This window comes from Podarcis vaucheri (assembly GCF_965113315.1).
Source record: "Podarcis vaucheri genome assembly, chromosome: 9".
Lineage (NCBI taxonomy): Eukaryota > Metazoa > Chordata > Lepidosauria > Squamata > Lacertidae > Podarcis > Podarcis vaucheri.
In genome coordinates this window covers 77,738,433-77,761,601 of record NC_138767.1, presented here as the reverse complement: position 1 = coordinate 77,761,601, position 23,169 = coordinate 77,738,433, and the positions used below count along the sequence as shown (strand labels likewise).

General features: G+C 45.6%; 1 protein-coding gene across 2 annotated transcripts in view; it reads right to left on the bottom strand.

Annotated features, from left to right (window-relative positions):
* HTT (huntingtin) overlaps positions 1-21,572 on the bottom strand; it is a 121,260-nt gene extending 99,688 nt beyond the window's left edge. For both annotated transcript variants that reach the window (XM_082238496.1, XM_082238497.1), the window contains exons 1-8: positions 21,150-21,572; positions 13,142-13,225; positions 10,653-10,773; positions 10,292-10,351; positions 8,623-8,702; positions 7,046-7,184; positions 5,487-5,628; positions 3,707-3,885 (exon numbers count right to left, since the gene is read on the bottom strand). In XM_082238496.1, the coding sequence (XP_082094622.1) occupies positions 3,707-3,885; positions 5,487-5,628; positions 7,046-7,184; positions 8,623-8,702; positions 10,292-10,351; positions 10,653-10,773; positions 13,142-13,225; positions 21,150-21,328 (984 nt within the window). In that variant the 5' untranslated portion in view covers positions 21,329-21,572. The remainder of the gene's footprint in view (positions 1-3,706; positions 3,886-5,486; positions 5,629-7,045; positions 7,185-8,622; positions 8,703-10,291; positions 10,352-10,652; positions 10,774-13,141; positions 13,226-21,149) is intronic.
* Positions 21,573-23,169: the final 1,597 nt, after the last annotated feature.

Below are 23,169 nucleotides of genomic sequence, written 5' to 3'. Positions count from 1 at the left end.
CATCTGGACAGCGCAGGCGGAGCAGTCCTTTCAGGCACTCAAGCATCTTTTCGCGTCGGAAGAACAGCTGCTTCATGTCAACCCCAGCAGGCCGATGAGGGTTGAAACAGACGCCTCGGACAGGGCCGTCGGAGCAGTCCTGCTGCAGCAGGACCCGGGTTTGGAGGCCGGGAGCGTTTTACTCCAGGAAGCTCAGCAAGTCCGAACAGAACTACACCATCTGGGACAGGGAGTTGCTGGCTATTCATGCAGCGTTCAAAGCATGGAGGCACTTCCTGATCGGCGCCAAGCACACGGTGCAGGTCTGCACGGACCACAAGAATCTGGAGCACTGGCGCACGGCACAGTTCCTGAACCAGAGGCAGATACGTTGGGCTGAGTTCTTTGCGAACTTCGACTTCCGAATAGAGTATGTCCCGGGGGACACCAACATCATGGCGGACGCGCTCTCCCGTAAGCCACAGTATCTGGAGGACGCCACGCCAGCGGCCGCCATGCACATCTTCGCACCAACAGTGTGGGCGTGCGCTGCGGCGACAGTGGACCTGGAGGCGGTGCGACGAGCGTTGCAGAATGACTCCTTCGTGCAAGCAAAGATGGCAGAGATGCAAAGGGGCACGGCAGCGACCGACGGGTTCCAGCTGAGAGATGGATTGCTCATCCATAAAGGGGCCATCTACGTGCCGGGAGACGAACTTCGCGCCAAGGTACTGCATCAGCTGCACGACGCGCCCACTGCCGGGCACTTTGGCAAGGAGAAGACGGTGGAATTAGTCGCCAGGGATTTCTGGTGGCCCGGAATGAGAGGGGAGGTCGCGGACTACGTGGCGAGGTGCGACACCTGCCAGAGGGCCAAACCAGTGCACAGACCGCCGGCCGGACTGTTGGAACCGCTGCAAACTCCGGTCGAACCATGGGAGAGAGTCGCCCTGGACTTCGTCACGGATCTGCCCAGCTTGAGGGGCAAGACGGCCGTGCTGGTGGTGGTGGACTTGTTCTCCAAGATGGCACATTTCATCCCGTGTGCGAAGGTGGCCACGGCGGAACAAACCGCCAAACTGTTCATAGACCACGTGTTCAAGGTTCACGGTCTGCCACGGTCTATTCTGTCCGACCGCGGGCGGCAGTTCATCTCGAATTTCTGGCAGAAGCTGATGGGCTTCCTAAACGTCAAGATCAACCTGGCGTCGGCGAGACACCCGCAGACCAACGGGCAAGCGGAGCGGGTCAATGCCATCATGCAGCAGTACCTGAGATGCTATGCGAATCAACAGCCTGCGACGTGGGTGGATTACCTGCCGCTCGCCGAGTTCGCCTACAACAACACGAAGCACGTGTCCACGGGGGTCACGCCGTTCTTCGCCAACAACGGGAGGCACCCCAGAACCTTCCCGGGACTGGAAAGAATGGTGGAGGGGGAGCCGCAGACAGCGGATGCGTTCGCGTCGGAGTTGCAGGAGGTCCACGATCAGCTGCGGCGGCACCTGGAGCTGGCCAAACACGCATACAAGGTGCAGGCAGACAAACACAGAAGGGTTGGCGAAGAGATCCATGTGGGAGACTGGGTCTGGTTAGCAGCCCACGCAGTGCCGGCCAGGTCGTTGGCCAAGAAGAAACTAGGGCATAAGCAACTGGGGCCCTACCAAGTCGAAGAGCAGGTCAACCCGGTGGCTTTCAGGTTGGCGCTTCCGGAGGGTTCCAGAATGCATCCGGTGTTCCACAGATCGGTGCTCACTCCCTACAAGGCACCGCACAGGTTTCAGGAACCAGGAACGGCGCCGAGTCCGCTCCGAGAGGGAACCAGGCAACGGGGAGTGGCACAGGAGGTGCGCCTCAACGAAGTCACGGAGATTTTGGACTCCAGACGGGGGGAAGAGGGGGTAGAATACCTTCTCGCCAAAGAGGACACCCCGGCCAGTGCCAACAGCTGGGTGCCGGGCTACGCTTTAGATGAACCTCTGCTCAAGGAAGAGTTTCATGCCCTCTTCCCACATAGGCCAATGCCAGCGGACTTTTTCGACGACTGGCTTTTCACGCCCACGCTTTCAGCCAGCACGTTCCGGGGGTTCGACTCGGATGAGGAACCGACACGAGACGCCCGTTCCCCGGAGGGGTCCCCCTCGGGATCTGCTTCAGAACCCTCGTATTGGTGGGATGATCGACCAGAGGAGCAGTGGCGCAGAAAGTGGCTGGAGGGTCCAGGACGAGCAACGTCTCCAGAAGGAAGCGAGGGAGAGACGGACATGGACGTTTTCGGGGACGACCAGGGTTTCGAGCACGGCGGCACAGAGATGGAAGCAGAGGTGACCGTCGTCGACGAGACCAGGGAGGAAGAACCGGAAGACTTCAGATGGAGGCCCGCCACGGGAAGCGAACTGTACCCGACATTCGTCCCCTTGACACGGCAGCACCCAGCTCCCGCACCGGAAGGAGGGGAGGGGGGAAGAGGGGGCTTCGAGGGGGGGATGGATGTCAGGGGTTCAGGAGCAGAGGCGAGGGCAAGGGAGGAAACCGAGAGCGAGGGGGAGGAGGCAGAAGAAAGGATGAGTGATGACGACGACCCGAGATCTCTGAGTCTTTCCAGTGAATCAGAAGATTCACAAAAAGGAGCACCAGTGGCCAGGGCAAGGGGGGAGACTAGGGGGACACCCCAGGAAGATAGAGCCAGAGGGGACTCAGAGGGGAGCAGTTGGAAATCGGGACCAGCGTCACCGCCAGAGAGTAGGGAAGAGGAAGAGCGCCAGGGATCAAGCGCTGGCAGCTCGCAACAGGAGGGAGGGCACGAGTCAGGAGTGGCCACACCTTCATCGGGGAGCGAAGTGACGGTTAGACGGAAAGTGGAAGGTTGGGCGCGCGCGCCAAGTTCAAATGCACAGGAAGGTGGCGCAGTAGGCAGCCTGGAAAGGGAGCCAGGTCCTAAAGCCCGGCGCAAGGAGACAGGAGGGTCCGGGGGGTCAGCGTCAGAAGAATCCCGGAAGGAAGAGACCCAGGGGGGCAGAGGGACCCAGAGGAGAACTGTCAGGCGGAAAAGGTGGAGCAGGGCTAGGATATTAAGTTGGTGCACAAGGGGCGGAGACTCAGACTGAGCTTCGCCGATCTAAGCATAAGACGTAGGGTTGCACGCAGCAGCTCGAGAATGGAGACTGTAACTCAATAAAGACTTTTATTTAACGATCGCTGGCTAGCGTGATCCTCTGTGAGCTAGGATCTGGAAGCAACCCTGACAGTTATGCTAACAACTAATACAGGTAAACAATTCAGATTATTAGAAATATTTAGGATAAATCTGAAAATAGTCATTTGCTTGTTGCAAGTAGAAATGACACAGACCAAGAACCATCTGCTTGTGCAACTGGGCTTCTCCTTCCTCTGCAGCCTCCCACCATCTGCAAAATCTGCTCTAGAGAGTCGGTGGACCATCTGGAGCAGATTTGGGGGGCATGTTCTGGGGCAGAGAAACAATAGGTGTTATTGCATAAGCAAATTTCTGTTGCACAAGGGGGCAGTGATCATTGCATGCTATACCATGACCAAATCATTGGCTGCCCATTACATAAATGAAAGAGAATGGAAAATTTCCTCATCCAAGATCATGATATTTAAAGAAAGCAAAAGCAGTAGATTTCAGAACCACTGTAAAAGTTAAAGTGTTCTGTAAAATATGTAAAAGACTATGACAACTGAACAGCTGCCATTTTATTCCTACCTGTATAAGTTGATCTAAGGAAGGAGAGATCTCCATTTCTTTCCGTATCACACCAAAACTACCTTTAAGACTTGTATCTTTCACCTGCTGCTGCAGTAAAGGTATTAGATACCTTAAAGTGAGCAATACGCCAAGAATTAAGACACTGGGATATTCATTTTCCATGGGAAATAATAAACCTGCAAAGATAACCATCACAGTTTAAAAACTGAGACATTTCCCACAATAGTCAAGCAGGTGCCTGGGGAAAACTAGAAGGAAGAGCAAAAGGCCTCTTCCGTTGCTGTTCCACGCTGACACCCACATTCAGAGGCATGTTTCCCCTGATCCCGGAAGTAGTATACAGTGGTGCCCCGCAAGACGAATGCCTTGCAAGACAGAAAACTCGCTAGACAAAAGAGTTTTCCATTTTGGAGGTGCTTCGCAAAACGAATTTCCTATGGGCTTGCTTCGCAAGACGACAATGTCTTGCGAGTTCCTGCTGGTTTTTTTTCCTTCCCCCCCCTTTTTCTAAGCCGCTAAGCTGCTTATCAGCTGATCCGATCAGCAGATAAGCCACTAAAAGCCGCTAAAAGCCCCTAATAGTGCTAATCCGTCAATGGGCTTGCTTCACAAGACGAAAAAACCGCTAAACGAAGAGAATCACAGAACAGATTCTTTTCGTCTTGCGAGGCACCACTGTATGAGCTATCTATCATTACCATAGCCTTATTCCTCATTAATTTGTCCAATCCTGTTTTTAAGCCATTTAATTTGATGACCGTCATAACTTGTATAAGCAAATTCCATAGTTTAACAATGTGCCGACCCTGGATTCTAGTATAACTGCAGTGTGTGAAGAAACTGGAGTACGGAAATCAGATTTATGCCTACACTTCTTGTGCATGTTAAATTAGCCCTCTTGACAAAGTATGCTACCCCCTCACATATGAGATGCACCAAAGCCTGGCAACATCTGAACTAGCCCATGGTTGCAAAGAATAGCTTGTATTTCCGGGTACTGCAGTTTCCATACTTGCCAGTTGAGAATGCATCAGGATTAATGAATGACCTACCACTGTCAGACGCAATAGATCTCTAAATAACATTTGCACAAATGGGGAAAGTCCTGTAGTACACATGTCCTACTTCCCATAGGTATCTACTGCAAGAACAGCTTGGCGAGACCAGCCTTTGGCCTGATCCAACAGGCCTTTCCTTATTGCTCAAAGACAAACCTTACTGAATGATTCATAAAATATGGTCTTTTCAAGGCCTGTTATTTATTAGTAAAGATGACTCCCTTCACTGGAGATTTCTAAGCAGAGGTTGGATGGCTGTCTGCCACTGATGCTTTAGCTGAGATTCCTGCAGGGGGCTAGACTAGATGACCCTCATGGTCCCTTCCAATTCTACAATTCTATGATTCTATGCATCTTTATTTAGTTAGAATACTTTGCCTTCATTTGTCTTCCCTGGAGTTGCTCAGTTAGAAGCCAAGTCAAGCCATGGCTTGGTGCTACATGAACAAACCTGTTTTTTCTTCTCCAGCTTCCAATTTTGTTGCAAGCAATGGAATTGCTTTTATTTTATATCAGTTTTTACCCAGCTGGCCAGTTCAGATTTCCACATATCCACAAAATTAGAAGTAAAAAAGAAGGAAGAAGCACAAACCTTGGCTGCCGTTGTGTCTGAATCAGCTCATCATATGGGAGAAACAGTACAATAATACCCCATTACAAATACCCCATTACATTTCCCCAGTTTTTATTAAAGCCTAAAATATTGTTGCCCTTCTTACCTAGTAATACATTCAGTAGCCAAGTATAAAAATACTGTGTTCTTCGTGAATGCTGGCAGATGCTCACTGCTGATGCAGCTGCTGTTCGACGAATAGTAGGAGAACTGGATTTAAGGTTAGCTACAAAAGCCTTCAATAAAACCTAAAACGAATAAAGCTTTTATCAATGTTTCAATGACACCAACATTTACTAGGTTCTTTACGACTGACAAAACATGAGATTGACCTACACTTTTAAACTAGATTGTGCATAATAAAGAAAAAACTCTCAGTGAAGAAACAATGATATTGATCTACCATACACACTGAAAATAAGCTAAATTTATCCTAAATTGCAATCACAGCACTTAAGGAAATCACATCTCTATAGCACCAAATGTCCTCCCATCTATTCATCAGTGCACTTCTAGCAGCACTGCAAAAGTATCCTGCCAAAGGGTAATAGCATGTACCAATTTCCTCATGGTTCTGTACAGGAGCATTGGGTCAGTGCTAACTGCACTACAAATGCCTCCAACAAATGAAATTACTGATTATTTTATATCTTAAAGAGAAAAAAAATGAAAAATATAGAGCTTCCTTCTGAGCATACCAGAGAAAGAAAACCCCTAAAAACAGGGAAGCAAGTATCAGTGCTTCAATTTGACAAGTCATAACTTGCTGCCAGTCCCCTCCAGGTGGCCCCAGTGCTTTATCAGAGTCATACTAGAAGGGTCTAGTGATTTAACTTCAGCTTAAACCTTACTCTGTGGTTTAGTTTACATGCAGATATTACATTACAGAGTTTGATAAGGAAGCCTGCAAAATATTCTTGCACCACAGAACTGGAAGTAGGGTCTACCAGCTTGCATGAGTATGTTGGGGGGCGGGGGGACTGAATGGTTGTGTGTGTACATGCATGAAAGAGAAATATACCATGTTCATTCAGTGGCTGCATTTGCCTGCAATTCTAAATTAAAATTTAGTGTTACAAGAAAAACCTGTGGTTCTTCCTACCTGTAGCTTGCTCTGATGTTCAAACCTCAACAAATTGCAATTAGCTGCAACTGTAGTTGGTGGAATCAAGTCAACTTGAAACCATCTTTTATCAAGCTAGATTGTTTTTACTAGCTATAGTTAAGGATTATCCACACTTTAAGGTTCAGACACAAATGCTAAACTGTGGCTAGTCTTAAACAGAAGTGGAAGCCTCTGGTCTTCTCCTCACACATATGCTAGAGGAGGAGAAGGGAGTATGTGAGCTTGCAAGCTCAAGGCCTCATGAATAACAGTAAGCCATGGTTTAGTATTTCATATGAACCAGCCAGTTAAGCCATGCCATGTACATGAAATAAAACTTAAATCCTGTCAGTTGAGGATTTCTAGATGTTTCCACAGAATATTCATTTTAAACTACTTAGATTCCAGAACTTTTATTCCAGAACTAAACCCCATTTAGGATTAGAAAATTGCTATTAATCCTTTGCAAACTAACAATTTTGCCTACTTCTAAACAGTGAATTTACAAGCGGGCAAAATCTTGTTTCATTTACTACAGCAAACATTTTAGATGATTATACCTTAATTTCATTGTCATTTGCAAAATTTCCAAAAGCTGCCATGATTTTTGGTATTGCTGCAGCCAGCGTTTCTTGTACTGATTCTTCAGAGCGCTTGCTTACTCGTGTTAAGCAGGGCAAAAGGTTTACTAAGTATGGTCTGTAACGGAAAAAAGAGATATAAGTATTCTTCAGTGGTTTGGAACATAATATTCAAAGGTTTGATGCACTTGAGAGGTTTGCATGATGTGTCACAATCCTATTTTTCTCCTTAAACAGAAAAAAATATTAGAATTATGACGAGTGTACCTTCTCTTCAGAGCTAAACAGCACACCAGACTTCATTTTTTAAAAAAGCAAAAAAATTGCAACAGGGGCTAACCAGATGAAAAGCAAAAAATGAATTTCACCCCAACAACACTGTAACTGGGATGGGGTGGGGTGGTATGACCCGAATATAGGAGGCTACCAAAGAAGAAGGACAAAGGGTACAAAAAGAGACCCTTCCTTGCCTTCTTTGCAGAACCAACCAATGGGTGAGGCATAATACCCTTCTTCCCCCTTAAGGAAAAGAACCCATGATAAATCCAACATTCCATTTTCCTTCAGAGGACAAAATCCTAAACAGGGATGTAAAAAAGCAATGGCTCTCTTCCCAAATGGCCCTGCCACCTGCTGAAAAGGATCACACAATTCACCAAAGAACACATTCCAAAAAAGCTGAACCTTCTGAAACATAGCTATTCAGTTAGTAACACCAAGTAAGGGTTGACAGAGACACCAACATGACATCCGTACGTAAGTCTACCAGTGATGCCGAACTGCAAGACCTGCTCGGGAGCAAGTACTCCAGCACAGGCTGCTGCTGTGCTTAGCCAGTAAGTAAAATAAATACAGTAAGTGTAGAAAAACCACTGTGTGCTCTGCTGGATGGCCTGTACCAGATGGTAGGAGTAAAAACTCTCTTGGTTCTGCTGGAGCTTTTCAGAGCACTTGAAACCATGTACCAGGGCATCCTTCTGGGCTTAGGAAGCACTGTGTTAGAGGGACTGTGATCCTTCCTAGACAGAGAGTCCCAGAAAGCAGTACTGAGTGACTTCTGTTCCATCGACAGCTTTTTGGGGTACACCTTCAATTTCTGTAGAAAGCCTCTGAGAGAAACCATCTGGAAACCTGTGGAGCAATGTCACTGACATGCAGATGCTAGCGCTTTTCAATCTAAGAACCACAGGGAGGCTGTGGAACTCTTTAACATGTACCCAGATGCAGTACTGGGATGTATAAAGAAGAACAAGATGAACGTTAATCTGGGTAAAATAGAGATTTTGTGGATTGGGAAGTCAATTGATCTGGATGTATTAAACTGCCCCTGGATGGGGTTGCACTCCCCCTTCAAAGACCAGATATGAAGCTGAAGGTGCTGCTGGGTTTGTTACCTTCCTGGGTTTATCTCTGCCTGGTGGGGCACAGATAGAGTCTGTGGCCTGGAGTGCCTTCTTCCAGCTCAGGCTTGTATGTCAGCTGTACCCCTATCTGGAGCAGCCAGATATGACCCAAACACTTATTACTTCCAAGCTGTTCTAGAAAATCAACCTCACCTGCATTTCAGGGGTCGAACAAGATGTGCAAGTTCAGCAAACCTCCAAAGAGCAGCACGTAGACTTCGAGAAGCACCATTCTATCCAGAAATAATTGAGAATAGATCAGTCACACAGATTTCAGTCTTGATTTTACAAAGAAAGCATGAAAAGGTATGTGTATGGACAGTCTAGTCTAGACAAAAGGTAAATCCAGAGCAGAAACTCAGAGCAGTTTTTAAAGGCACACAATTAATAGCCTTTAACTAGAATGTTAGTAGGGATGTGGGTGGCACTGTGGTCTAAACCACTGAGGCTTTTGGGCTTGCCGATCGGAAGGTTGGCAGTTCAACTCCCTGCCACGGGGTGAGCTCCCGTTGCTCGGTCCCTGCTCCTGCCAACCTAGCAGTTCAAAAGCACGTTAAAGCCCAAGTAGATAAATAGGTACCTCTCCAGCGGAAAGGTAAACGGTGTTTCCATGCGCTGCTCTGGTTTGCCAGAAGCGGCTTAGTCATGCTGGCCACATGACCGGAAGCTGTCTGCAGACAAATGCCGGCTCCCTCGGCCTATAGACCAAGATGAGTCCCAGAGTCGTCCGCGACTGGACCTAACAGTCAGGGGTCCCTTTAACTTTTTAGAATGTTAGTACTGTAGAGGCAACTCCCCCCTTACGCAGGGGTTACATTCCGGGTTCCTGCACGCATAAGTGGGGGGTCTGCTGCAGTAAATACAGCTTCCCACCCAACAGCTGTTGAGAAAGGTAGCGCAACAGCAGCGAGAGCTCCTACATGCCATTTTAGAGCCATCGGGAGTCTTTTTTCTGGACTTGGTGCTCTGGGGAGTGTGCCCTCACAAGCCACAAGGACTTTCCAGCTCTCTCCCACCATTTCAGGTCAGTGTTGAATTATTTATTTATTTCCCGGCACCACATATACATGTGGCTGCGTGAGTCAATCACGCACAAATGGGGGGGCAAGCCTGTATGTATTTGGATGAGTATAGCCACTGGAAAGATCAGAGTGAACAATGACGAAAAAAGAACAACAGTTCCACTTGGAAATATGGGAGTGGAGTTCTGGAAATCACTCTTCTAAAGGATCACAGACCAGTGCCTTTAATAAAAATTCAGCTCTTCATTAATATATGGCAAATCTTGTATAGGGTGGAACCTTGGGTTAAGTACTTAGCCTGAAACTGTTCTTAACCTGAAGCACCACTTTAGCTAATGGGGCCTCCTGCTGCTGCCGTGCTGCCGGAGCACAATTTCTGTTCTCATGCTGAAGCAAAGTTCTTAACCCGAGGTACAATTTCTGGGTTAGCAGAGTCTGTAACCTGAAGTGTATGTAACCTGAAGCGTATGTAACCCGAGTTACCACTGTACTTCCTAATGCATCTTTAACGAGGAGAAAGATTATTTCCAAACAGCCCAACATTTCAAAGAATCATAGAACTGTAGAGTTGGAAGAGACCATGAGGATCATCTAGTCCAATTCCCTGCAATGCAATGCAGGAATCTTTTACCCAACATGTCAAACTGTTAATATGATTTAGAATAACCTTTGTATTTATTGTTAGCGTTTGCTGTTATAATAGTTTAAATACTTACTATGTGATTAATCACAAACTCTTGTTAAAGAAAGGTATGACTCTAAATCCAAACAAATTAAGAACATCAAATAAACCCCCTCACCTTTTTAATCTCCTTGTAGAGTTCTAACTGTAACCTAGGAAGACTAGAATCCATCAAAGCCTAGAAGGAAACAAAATAATATCTTTTTTAGTATCAGCAAACTATGCCTTGCTTCAACAAATTACATAATGCACTGAAAAGTTGGCAGGTTTACTTGCTGTGATAGTTAACTCTTAAACTACAAAGATAGCAATTTGCTAGATCTACAGAGATGATACTCATACATCAGAAGTTCATATAATAATACGCTACAAAAACCTACTTGCTACTTGGTGGAAAAAGTCATCTGTCACAGAACCGCAATGATAATATTCAATAATTTTATCAGCAATTACAGGGCACAAAACCAAATGCAACTTACTTTTATAACTTTATTGAGACATTCATCAGCAACCATCCTTACATCTGACTCTGCATCATCACTACAGAGTAGGAAAAGTTCCATAGCAATGCCCAGCAATTTCTGAAATTCTGGAGAATTTCTTCAATGGAAAAAAAGAAAAGTTATCATGAGCCAAGTTCCACTTATCAGGTTAAACTCCTGGAAGTTACGCTGTGTTCAAAAAATTCCAAATTAATTGAAAACATAAGAATTATTTTTCAGCTTCAATAATCCGAAGTTAGCACATTCCCCAGTACAGCGGTACCTCGGGTTAAGTACTTAATTCGTTCCAGAGGTCTGTACTTAACCTGAAACTGTTCTTAACCTGAAGCACCACTTTAGCTAATGGGGCCTCCCGCTGCTGCCGCTGCCGGAGCACAATTTCTGTTCTCATCCTGAAGCAAAGTTCTTAACTTGAAGCAATATTTCTGGGTTAGCGGAGTCTGTAACCTGAAACGTATGTAACCCGAGGTACCACTGTATTTTGAAAAGGCTCCTCATCAAATGCTGGCTGCCTTCGGATCTTGCTCCTCTCCTTCACTGCAATCCTTTGGTGCATGAGAGTTTGATGGAGAAGATGCAGAAAAGCTGTGACAAATAGTCATAAAAACAGGTGCAGCCTGAGATGCTTTGGTACCCGAGGCTTAACACCCTGCTGCCACCCCTGCAACTGGAGGGGTGTGAGGCTCCACAAGGGCTTCCGCTCAAGGAAAAGTCCTTGCAAACTCTGCAAGGGTTTCTCCTTGAGGAGAAGCAGCAAAGCAGAGCCGAGGGACACCTCCCTCGCACTGAAACTCAGCAAGAGCAGGGTGTTGCGGAGAGATTTCCCACCGGCCGCTCTCCACTCCTAAGGGTTGGGGGAACCAGCAGCAAAGCGGAATAGTGGAATGCCTTGCTATCGCCAAAACTGCATGGTCAACTATGGATAATGAGGTTTGTGCATGAGAGAACGTATGGACTGAGGTGTGAGAGATAAAGGGTGGGAATGGTTCTTGTCGTAGCCAGTGACCACCAGCAAGTTGCCCCAAGGGAATATGGTCCTCAACACTGATCTAAACCATGGCTGAGGAACAAGCAGGATTGAGCCAGAGGGATTATTGCTCATGCACTCTCCCCATCCTTTTCATGGTTTTATTTTCTGGTTTGATATTTAACTCTGAATTGCAGGGAGTAGGGCTAGATGACCCTCCGTGTGTCCTTTCTATAATTCTAAGACCAAAGCGCGGTTCCCAAACTTAGTATGTAACACAGATCTGCAGTTTTTTCTGAAGTAAAAACATTCACTTTCACTCTCCACCTCGCCTGCTAAAAGCCTTTTTGTTTAAGCAAGCCTACCAAGATATGTTTATTGGGCACATATTTCAGCATGTAATTTTATTTTAAAATGTATATTTTAAAAATGTTGGTTGTATTTATAGTTTGATCATTTTAGGTCAACTTATTTTCAACATCATTGGTAATTTTAATGTTTTTTATACTTTTTGTATTATACTCGATGTAAACTGCTTAGATGGTTAAGTTAGTAGTTTTCGAACTGTGGTCTGCAGACCAATAGTGGTCTACAACCTTCAATTAGAAGCCCCACAGCACATCTGTGAAGAACGCTTACAATTTGAATTCTAGGGAATTCAAATTGTAACACAGCAAAATACAATGAAAGAAATAAAAGAAGCAGTAAAAATGCAATTAAAAACCATACAGCATCTAGCACAGCAGACTACAGTTGCTACAACAAGCAGAAAAAGTATTAAATGGTCTGCCAAGACCCTCAGCAATTTTCAAGCTTCCTGTGGGTAAGAGGTTTGGGAACCATTGGGTTAAGTGGTATATAAATACTGTATAAATGAATTTCAGATTGCTCACGGGGACATTGTTTTCACACCTTGTCAAGAGGAAGCTTTCATATTAAACGGTTTTCCCCATTAATGAATATAGTGCAATTGTTTCTGAGCAGTAAATAGGAGAAAAGACTGGAGAGCTTTCAGTGCTGTATTGAAACACCCCTATTTTATATTTGCTCAGTGCATCATATACCATAGGCAGGACTTCAGTTAAAAGTGGGTGCATCTAACTGCAGACAGAGGTGTAGCTAGGTATACTGAACAAACTCCTCCTTATCAGGGCAGCAAGCCCAACCACACAAATACACCAAACAGCAGCATACAGAGGAGATCCAAACCATTATTTGCTTGTCTAGTTCCTCCTTTCCCTGCCTTGATCAAGAGTAGCATAAAGCCCTTTACAAGTAGAAGGACCACATTTTGAGAGCTGATTATCAACCTTTAGATTTCATCCTGCAATGAAATGGGAGCATAAGAGCAAGTTCCCTTGTTCTGCATACAAGCATGATGAACCACTAGAGCAGCAGAAGTACAGTACAATAATGTATATTATATACTCATTGAAACACTGAATCACTGAAACAGAACAGCATTTGCATAAACAGAGATCAGAAAACGCTTGATTACCTTAAAGACTGAGCAACTATATTTTCACATATTGTTAGGCAATGATTCACTCGATCTTTCTTGGTGGTGGAAAGTTCTTTCTTTCTAAAATAAGAGATAAGATTTGTAATTATACAAAATGCCAACACTTGATATGCTTTATACAACAGTAAAGTTAAGGCAGTAGAGCTATCCTGTGAATATCAGAAAATTTTATTTTGTTATTACAATGAACTGATACCTTGACTACATTATTCATTTGGTAAAAAATGACTTAAGAATCCTGAGAATGTATATCAGACACAAAACAACATTTCATGTAAAACATACTCTATATATTTCATCAACATTCCAAAACCTATGATCCTCAAATCAAGGGTGGTATAGAAATTAATAAATAATAATATAATAAAGTCTCAAGAAACAACAACAGAATGATTGCAATAAATTTCTTCCTAAAATGCTTGAGCAAGAAAAGGGTTTAGTTTTACAGGTTTTCTGAAAATGCATGGCACTGAAGTCAAAACTCAAAACCACATAGCCAAAAATATCTTGTGAACCGCCCCTGAGATCTTATGATGAAGCGCAGTATAGAAGTCAAACAAACAAATAAATGCAAATATCCAATTCTGACCAAGACAGCATTAAACTTACTTAAATATCAACAAAACTATAGCTATTATTTCAACTGAACCATTAGTTCCATGCGTCTAACAGGGCTTTGAACATATGCTTCCTCTCCCTTCTCAAGCTACATTGCATAATGAGTCTAAAACAATAGAACTTCAGATCTGGCAAACAGATCTACAGTGTAAAGGAGCATGGTATCCTAAAAGGTACCTCTGAAATCTAGCCTATCAGTTAGAATGTTATGTTGTAAGAATGTTATGTTGTAAGAATGTTATCTTGGAAGAATCAGAGTTGAAAAGGCCCTCAAAGGTAATCAAGGGCAAACTTCTACTGATGCAAGAAACAAGTGGTGTAGTGTGGGTTGCTGGCACCCAGGGTGGGGCAAGTGATACGCCCCCCTAGTGCAGTGTTTCCCAACCTTTTTTGGGCAAAGGCACACTTGTTTGATGAAAAAAATCTCGAGGCACACCACCATTACAGCCCCGTGACGTCAGCGTGCAGCGTCATGCCGGGAGGGACGCACGAAAGTGTAAGTTTCAATTTTTTTCCCTCCCCCTTGCCGGGGAACCTCCAAGCTTTGGGGGGGGGGAGGAGGCAGCAAAGCGAGGCAGGAAGGAGAGCGCGGCTTGGCTGGGTGAGCTTTGGCAGGGGCAGGGAATGAGAGCCGCGAGGCGGGCGCTGCGGACGGAGGCGCTGCCCGCCGAGCTCGCAGGCAGCCAGGCAGGCAGACAGCGAGAGCCCCGCGCTGGGCGGCCTCTCCTCGCCGCCCCGCCTCTCGCCGCCCGACTCACCCGCCTCCCTCCAGGCAACATCTCGCGGCACACTAGTGTGCCACGGAACAGTGGTTGAAAAACACTGCCCTAGTGGACTTGGCAGCCGAGGTGGAAGCATGCACCAGGTGGCCTCTTCCTTCCTTGGACACTTTCCTGCCTTCCTCCCGCCTCAGTGGATGGCAGCAGCCTCCCACTCCCTCCCTCTCGAGCATGCCAGCAGGTGGCATTGGCAAAGGCACGAGGGCAGGGGGTACGCTGTAATTTGAGCCCATTGGCATTTCGAGCAACAGAAAATAAATCTGACCCATCACCTAAGTGACAAGTGGGGTTTGAACAAAGAATAGAGCAGTTCAATTACTTCTTGCAATCTAAACACTATACTTAGAATCATAGAACTGGAAGGAATCCCAAGAGTCATCAAGTTCAATTTCCTGCAATGCAGGAATCTCGGCTACAGCATCCATGACAGATGGCCATGGACCACACTGCTGACTCATCTAATGTTTAGCTTGTAGTCTACTAAAAAGCCCAGATCTTTTTAACATGTAACTCACAACTTGTGCAGGGATTGCATTCCGAAGATTGCAGGAAAAGTCAAAATCGCATATAGTTAATACAACCCAAGCACTGTTCCTGCAAAAGCATACCCATCTGACAACCCAGCCAGATGGGCAGGGTATAAATATTATTATTTATTATTAGCCAGCGAGCTGAGTGGGCCTTGCTCACCAGACTCTGGGAAGTTCAAACAAGCCTCCCAGCAGTAGGTAAATATGAAAGCTAAAAAATTCCACACCAGGGAAACTCGGAGCAGAAAGAGCTTTTAAGGCTAGTTCTCCACTTTGCATGTGTATGATTTCAGCTGGCCAGCTCCCAAGGGCATGAAGCTGGAATCACACTTTAAATTTGCATAAGTAGTGTCACTCATCCTATATCTGTGCATCTGAGTCTTTCCACCCACATTTATTTATTTCGGAATTTCTTTTGTTAGTTTTGGCCTAGTTTTCCAACGTATCAAGATCCTGGATCCTATCCCAACCAATTTTATGTGATCTGCATCTTTTATGAGCATCCCTTTCAACACCTTCATCAAAGCCATTTATAAAGGTACAATATCAAAAGCATATCGGACAGAATCCTGCACCACCACACTTCTAGGTGGATAAGGAGCTATTGGTCAGCATTTATTAGGTACAGTCCTTCAATTAGTCGCAAATCCACATAAACAGTAGACTCATCTTAACCACAACCAACTTGCATGTGATGAAGTGGACTCTAGTCCAGAAAAATGTATGCCATGGAAAATTTGCTTTAAATATGTCACCACATCAACATCATTGTCATCATTTGAAAGCAAATGAGTGTCTACTCACAAGCAAGCCCTACTGAATTTAATGGGGCTTACTCCTAGGAAAGTAGAAGTTTGGTTGAACTCAGTGGGGCTTACGCATGCACAGATTCCACTTAGAGCTCTGAGTGGGGAAGCAGATGCAACTTGACTAGTAAATCACTTAAACTACTCATAAATTACCAGTAGCTGAAAATATATTAAAGATAATACAGTATATGGAGGTTTATTTAATATTTTTATTAAATCTACTACTTCCTTACATTTTAAGGCCATCCACCGCAGCAAGGAGCCTCATCAAGGCCCCCTGCTGCTGCAGAGAAGCCCGGCGCCCCCTCTGCCAGGGACGAGTGGCGGGACCCTCTGCCCCCACAGGGAGGCTCAGCAAGGAAGGCCCTCCTCCACCACAGATATATATTGTGATATACCGTGATATTGTGATATTTAGCTGGTGCTATATCATGAGTTGAAAACCTGGTGTTGCCCAGCCCTAGCAATGAGGAGGTTTGACGTATGAGTTTGTCTATTTAACTTATCTACTTAGTAAATAAATGATAACAGAAAACTGCATTTTCTATTAGCAGTAATTGATGAGAAAATTATTAAGAAATTCAGTGTGTTGCCAAAAAATGAGAATTTTATTTTACACTTTTATTTGTTTAGGTTTTACATGAATTTATGAAAATCTGAATAAAGGTATTTCATCTCTTAAGCTAATATTTGTTGAGATACATATTTTTAAAAGGGGGCATGCTGCGATCTGCCATGGAAATTCAGCATTTTAAGTTTAAGTTGTAATTTTATTTGGGTCAGAGTTAACTTCTATTGGTGATATCCTGCACTATTTTCATACTGTTAAAGGTTTCATTTTGTAATGGTCTGATGAGCATATCTAAAACTCTTTACTCAAAGAAAAGCTGCAAGCATGAGAATGTATACAAAAATCTACAGCTTTTATGAGAAAAGTGAAAGTGGAGTGGTAAGAACGCCACATAAATTCTGTGACCTCACTGCAGAAAGAGCAGAGGCTAAGAGATTTTGTCCCAGGAAAGCAAGAGGAGAATTTGTGTGTCTGTCACATTGATTTGGATTAACCAAACTAATATTTGTCTGCACATCTCCCTGGAAGCAAGGGCTGTTAGATTATGTTTTGAACTCTTTTCTATGTTTCTAGATTATACACCTGTTACATTTTAAAAGAAGGAAAATATTAAAATGGATACAAGTGTCCAGCAATTTGAGAAGCAGCTCAAACGCACTCAGAGAAGTGGCACAGCTCCTGCATACAAGATTTCCAGTCTATATTTATTTGAAATTAGTAGCACTCATACCGTAAATGTAATTCCCACTCTAACCATCTCTTTGGTTGTTACTTCCCAAATGTTACTATTCATACTGTACCCTCCCTCTCATGTTTGCTTAGGTCAGTCTATAAAGCACCAACTACACTGAGGGTGGGCAGGTTTCCCCCCACGTAAGAGCCATGTGCCCTTCTGGACAATCTTCCAGGGGCCACATACAGTGGCAGGACTAGAGGCAAAAGCGGGCAGATGAACAAACATAAATTTTACATTTGTACACTACACTAGTTTCCACACACACACACCTTTCTATCTTCTAGTTAGACAAGCAAGAAGCATGAACAGAGCTCAAAGTCACATTCCATCTAGGAAAAACCAGTCAAGCAGGTTGCAAAGCTGGGCCAGGAGGTAACTGGGGAGGAAGTGTGTCCTGTGGAGAGTCTCAAGGGCCAGTTAAAGAGACATAAAGGGCCACATTCGGGCCCTGGACCCGAGGTTCCCCAGTTGAAAATGCTCTATATATTAACAAAGAATTCTGGAACAAAGAACAGCTTAAAGAGTAGGAATGAGACCAAGATTATAAAACACAAGCAGAAAGATGGCAAACTTTAACACATAATACTTTATTTATTATGGGATGCGGATGGCGCTGTGGGTTAAACCACGGAGCCTAGGACTTGCCAATCAGAAGGTCGGCGGTTCGAATCCCCGCGACGGGGTGAGCTCCCGTTGTTGGTCCCTGCTCCTGCCAACCTAGCAGTTTGAAAGCACGTCAAAGTGCAAGTAGATAAATAGGTACCGCTTCAGCGGGAAGGTAAACGGCGTTTCCGTTCGCTGCTCTGGTTTGCCAGAAGCGGCTTAGTCATGCTGGCCACATGACCCAGAAGCTATACGCCGTCTCCCTCGGCCAATAAAGCGAGATGAGTGCCGCAGCCCCAGAGTCGGACACAACTGGACCTAATGATCAGGGGTCCCTTTACCTTACTTTATTTATTGTTCCCCACATCTCTGGGGTTCAGTTAGCCTTAGCTAGGGACTGAGCCTTTAGAGAGGCAGGCCTTGTCTTGCAGAGCTCCCTACCAGCACAGGTTCAGCAGGAATAATCCTTGCTTCTTTCAGACATCTTCTGCAAATTCAATTGTTTACACAGGCCTTCACAATATGAATTTCTCTTTTTAACCAACCTGTACCTACTGATGTTTTAAATTATGTTCTTATGGCTACCCTTACTGATTTGATTATATTGTGTATGTTGCATACCATTTTGACATACTTCACGAAAGTGAGGATTATAAATATTTAAACAAATAAATGTTTAGAAGTATGTATGTACACAATGTTTCCAAAATCACTAAGAAGTTTTTAAGAAGGGCTTGAAGCAAAGAAGACAGAATGACAAGTGGATTGTACTAGGTATAGGACCAGAGACAGGAAATAGAATGGAGCTTGAGTTGAGGCAACAAGCATGGATATAAGATGACCTAATAAAGCATACAGGGCAGACCTATGCATTATACATAGTACATGGGAACTGACTCCCACCACTGTTACGCCAGTTTTCAGCTGGAACATGTTAAAAGAAATGTGTAACTAGCTCCCTTTTCTTGAGTCACTTGCAACAAGTAACTATCAACTCCTGGAAGTCAGATATGTAAGCTTTTTAACAGCTTTTTATTATTTCAAGTAGAATTATCTGCAAGGATACCAAAGCCTGTTAACTTTACTCAGGACTGTAGCTGTAGTAAAGAAAACAGGGACTAGAATGTCAAAACTAATCTCACTGTAGAAAGTAGTATGGCAAGGGTCAGAGTTTTTATAGCTTTAACTTTCAGCAGCATTCCATAAATGCACCTGCTTCCTCCTTGGTAGCAACAGGTTCCTCCCCTCTCTGGCAAATGCCCAGTTTCTCTCCAGGAGGTCTACCACAGACAATTTGGTGAAGGAAAACAGAAGAGAAACTGTTTTCTCTCAGGTTGCCTTGCAACATGTGCTGCCTTGGGAAATGTTTTAACCCACCAAAGAGTGGGCATTTCTCATGTTGTTTTACTGATCTCGGTTTCCAACTCTGGAAAACATTTCCTTCTTTAGAAATGGGGTGAGGCAGTGGGGGAAATTTGAGAGCTTATAATTTAGACAAGAACCTTTGGACAGAAAAGGAGCATTGTTCTCTCAAGGCAACAAATTAGAAGAACTTTGCAGTGCTATCATAATGATGCTTATTCAAGAAGCAAGTCGTACTGAACTCAAAAGGATTTGCATCAAGGTGCCACGCAAAAACTTTTCTCTACAACCAAACAAAGCCATTTAACTATTTGTGGCCTTTGGCGGGGATGTTTTTAATGCATTGTCCACCTCACCTTGGTTTTAATGTACCTATGTGGGAGGAGGGATTGTTAGTTCATGTTTGTCTGTTGCTTTATCTTGCCCAGGACAACCCAAACAACTTACAAATTTAAAAAATAATAATGGAAAAATATGACTAGTATTCCTGTAAAAGCCCTGGATAACTTGCAGAATATCCTGATGGTTTGTGCCATTGACATGATCACCCCTGAGCACCCTCTCCCACTTCATGGAGCCCACTTGGCTCCCATGTATACTCCAGAACTCAGGGCAAGGAAACAAGCTGGGAGACGGCTTGAACACTAGTGGAGTAAAATTCCAGTCAAAAGCAACTGAACACTTGTGAGGGCTCATGACCAACTCTACCTAGTGGGAGTGAAAGCAGCAAACAAAGCATACTTTGCTGCCTCCACTGCATCCTCACTGTCGCCCGGCAGAGCTTTTCTGGGTAGTAGAAGGCCTCTTACAATCTGGCCCAAAGGAGGAGGAAGAACTGACTGGCTCACTGTGAATTGTTTGCGAAGCATTTTGAGGATAAAATCCACCAGGTTCTTGACTCTGCTGTTGCAGCAGATGACCTGTTATGGACTTATCCTGTCCTGTTATGTTATGTTGTATGAGTTTCAGTTGGTAAGGCTTGAGGTCGAGGACAAAGTGCTTGGATCAGACTTGTGCTCTGGACCCTTGCCCTTTTTGGCTGAGGAAAACTAGCAGAGAGGTTACAGCTCCGTGTAAACGAGAAAATGGGTTACTCTCATTCATGAGTGTAAATCATCCCATAGATAATTTAATTGCAAGTGCATGGTCAACCAAGCCAGTTGCTACAGTAGCAGCCCAGTGCCCTGACAACAGCTGTGATTAATGCATGTCAGCTCAGTAGTCTGTTGGTCTGCAGTTTGTCTGTCAGTCTTTCTCAGTTAAGCCAGTTGGTGTTACTTGTCCAGTGTTACATCTTAAATTGTTTAACTTATTTAGCCTGATTCAAAGTGCTTGTTTTACCTCTAAAGCATTAAATGGCTCAGGACCGCAATGCCTCAAGGACTGTCTCTCCCCATGTGAACCAATTCGGACCCTGTGATCATCATCTGAGGCCCACAAGAGATCCAGAGGGTGGCAACATGAGAGCAGACCTTTTCTGTGGTCTCTCTCTGCAGGGAGGTTTGTCTGGCGACGGGTGAAAACTTACCAGGCCTTTTGACTGATTGACATGCAATGTCCTTTTAAATGTGTTTGTGGGGCGGGGGGAGGGGTCATGAGCTTGTTTTTACTATGCATTTCGTGTTCTCAACTTGTATTTTTATCTTGTGAACCGTGAACTTCAGATGAAGGGGGGGTATACAAATTGAGTAAATATAAATATAACAACAATAAGTGAAAACACCTATGCCCGTTGGACCTGAGGCCCCGAAGATTACTACATTCCCTCGATTTTAAGAGGCTGGTTTCCGCGATGTAGTTGCCGTACTTTGCTCCTTCCAGGCTACACTAGCCTGCGGGGGACAAGGATGACGTCCAAGAGCAAACGGCGCACCGGCTTCCACCGCTCCCACCGGGCCACCTCCCCCGAGCGCGGGCCCTGCGGCCGCTTGCTCGCCCCCCGCCCGCCCCCCCCCCAGCCTCCCTTCACAACTCACGGTCTGTGAGGCGGCTCCCCGGGGGCGGCGACCGTGGCGGCGACCGTGGCGGCGGGTGGTGCCGTGCCTGGCGCTGCTGTTGCTGCTGCCGCCGCCGCCGCCGAGGCAGCGGGGCCCTGTTGCTGCTGGAAGGAGCGGAGGGACTCGAAGGCCTTCATCAGCTTCTCCATGGTGGCCATGCCCCCCCTCGCCCTCACAGAGGAAAGCCAACTCCGAGTCCGGCTGCTGGCCGGCCGGCCGGCCAAACTCCCTCGCCCGCCCTCGGGGGACTCGGCCCCGCAAGAGCCGCCGCGGCCAGCCGCTCACAGCGCCAGAGCGGGCTAGAGGCGGGAGACGGCGCGCTCAGTCCGCCACCGACGCTCCGGCGCCATCTTGAGAGCCTCCCATCATCCCCGGCGGCGGCGGCGGCGCGGAACCTCCTCGCTCGGCGATCCCGGCACAAGCGCTGACAGCTTCCCGTTCCCCAGGCGAGCCCACCGCCCCGCCTCTCTGGATGGACAGCCGACGCCACCAATCGGAGCAGGGGTGGGGAAAGGGATCGCCGCGCCCACTTCCTGCTCAAGCGGCGCTGCCGCACGCTCGAAGGAGGCGGTTCGCCAGTCTGCGGGGAGGAAATCGGCGAGGGCCAATCGCAAAAGAGAGCGGGACCGAAGGCCCTCCCACTTCGAACTGGGCTGCGCTGAGACTCCGCCCCGCTTTCTGTCCAGCAGCCTCGCGAGCGCGGCGTTGTTGCTTCGAAGGCACTTCGAAGGCTCGCCCGGCGGAGGGCGTTCCTCTCTCGTGGGCTCAGTGAAATAGCTCTCTGTCTGGATCCCCATATAAATAATTCCCGCAAGAGTCCTGGACGGCGTTGGCTTCCGACCAGTGCTATGATCCCCCTCCTCCTCTGTTCAGCAGGAGCGGTTATTTCAAATCTCGGCAAATCCTTGCATATTGATTTGTGGGGGGAGCCGCCCTCCTGCACATGATGTGCTTTAAATAACATAGATCTACCCTAAGCTCAGTTTGTCAAGACCATTGACAGGTGAAGACACGATCCGTTCCAGGGTGCTGTTCGCACCCCGAAAAGTCTGCAACTAGAGCAGCACTTCTGCGCAAGCGCAGAGTATGACAGAGCGCTTCTGCGCATGTGTGAAGTGTGCAGAATGTTTCTGTGCATGCGCGAAGAACACTTCTGTGCATGTGGCGAAACCTGGAAGTATACAATTCCAGGTTTGCCACATTCGCAAGTGGTAAAGACACAATATGAACCTGACACAACATGAACCTAACGCAACATGAGGTATAACTGTAGATTTTACAGTGGCTGTGAATGAGTAGTGTCTTCACTGCCAAACACAGCAGCAGACAATTCATGCTCTTTATTTTTAATGATTAAGTAATAATTAAAAATTTTAATAGCAAAGAGACAATTGAGGGACATAAAGTAACATAACAAAAAAGAACTACGTATTTATACTATTAAAATTAATCACAATCAACATTGATCAGAATCAGCGTTTCCAACAAAATAAATTAACAAATAGTATAAGTGTTAGGTGAAACAGACCACGAACACAATAAACATAAGGAGACTTACTGGATTTTTCCAGGAATGAAACTGTAAAGTAAGATAGGGACCCATATTTACAACGTAGAAAAATATATATATACAACTGTATTTTGCCACAGAATCATATAGAGTTGGAAGGAACCTCAAGGGTCATCTAGTGCAGCACCTTGCAATGGAGGAATAACATTTGTTTTGACATTTATTATTCCAAAAAGGTATGGCTAATATCAATTTTTCAACAAGTATGTTGACTTATTTTTTAGAGAAACTGTTTTAAAAAGTAAGCTGGTTTCACGAATAATCCAACGTCCCGGAGTCTTTTTGGCAAACTGAAAGTGTGGGGGTTTTGCAGAGCTTCCCAATGTGCTGCTGCAGGAACAAATAGTCTCTTTCCAACTCAAACCTTATTTCGTCTGAAAATGTTCGTTTTCTTTTCTAAGCTTTTAAACATTTGAAAGAGCAACGTGC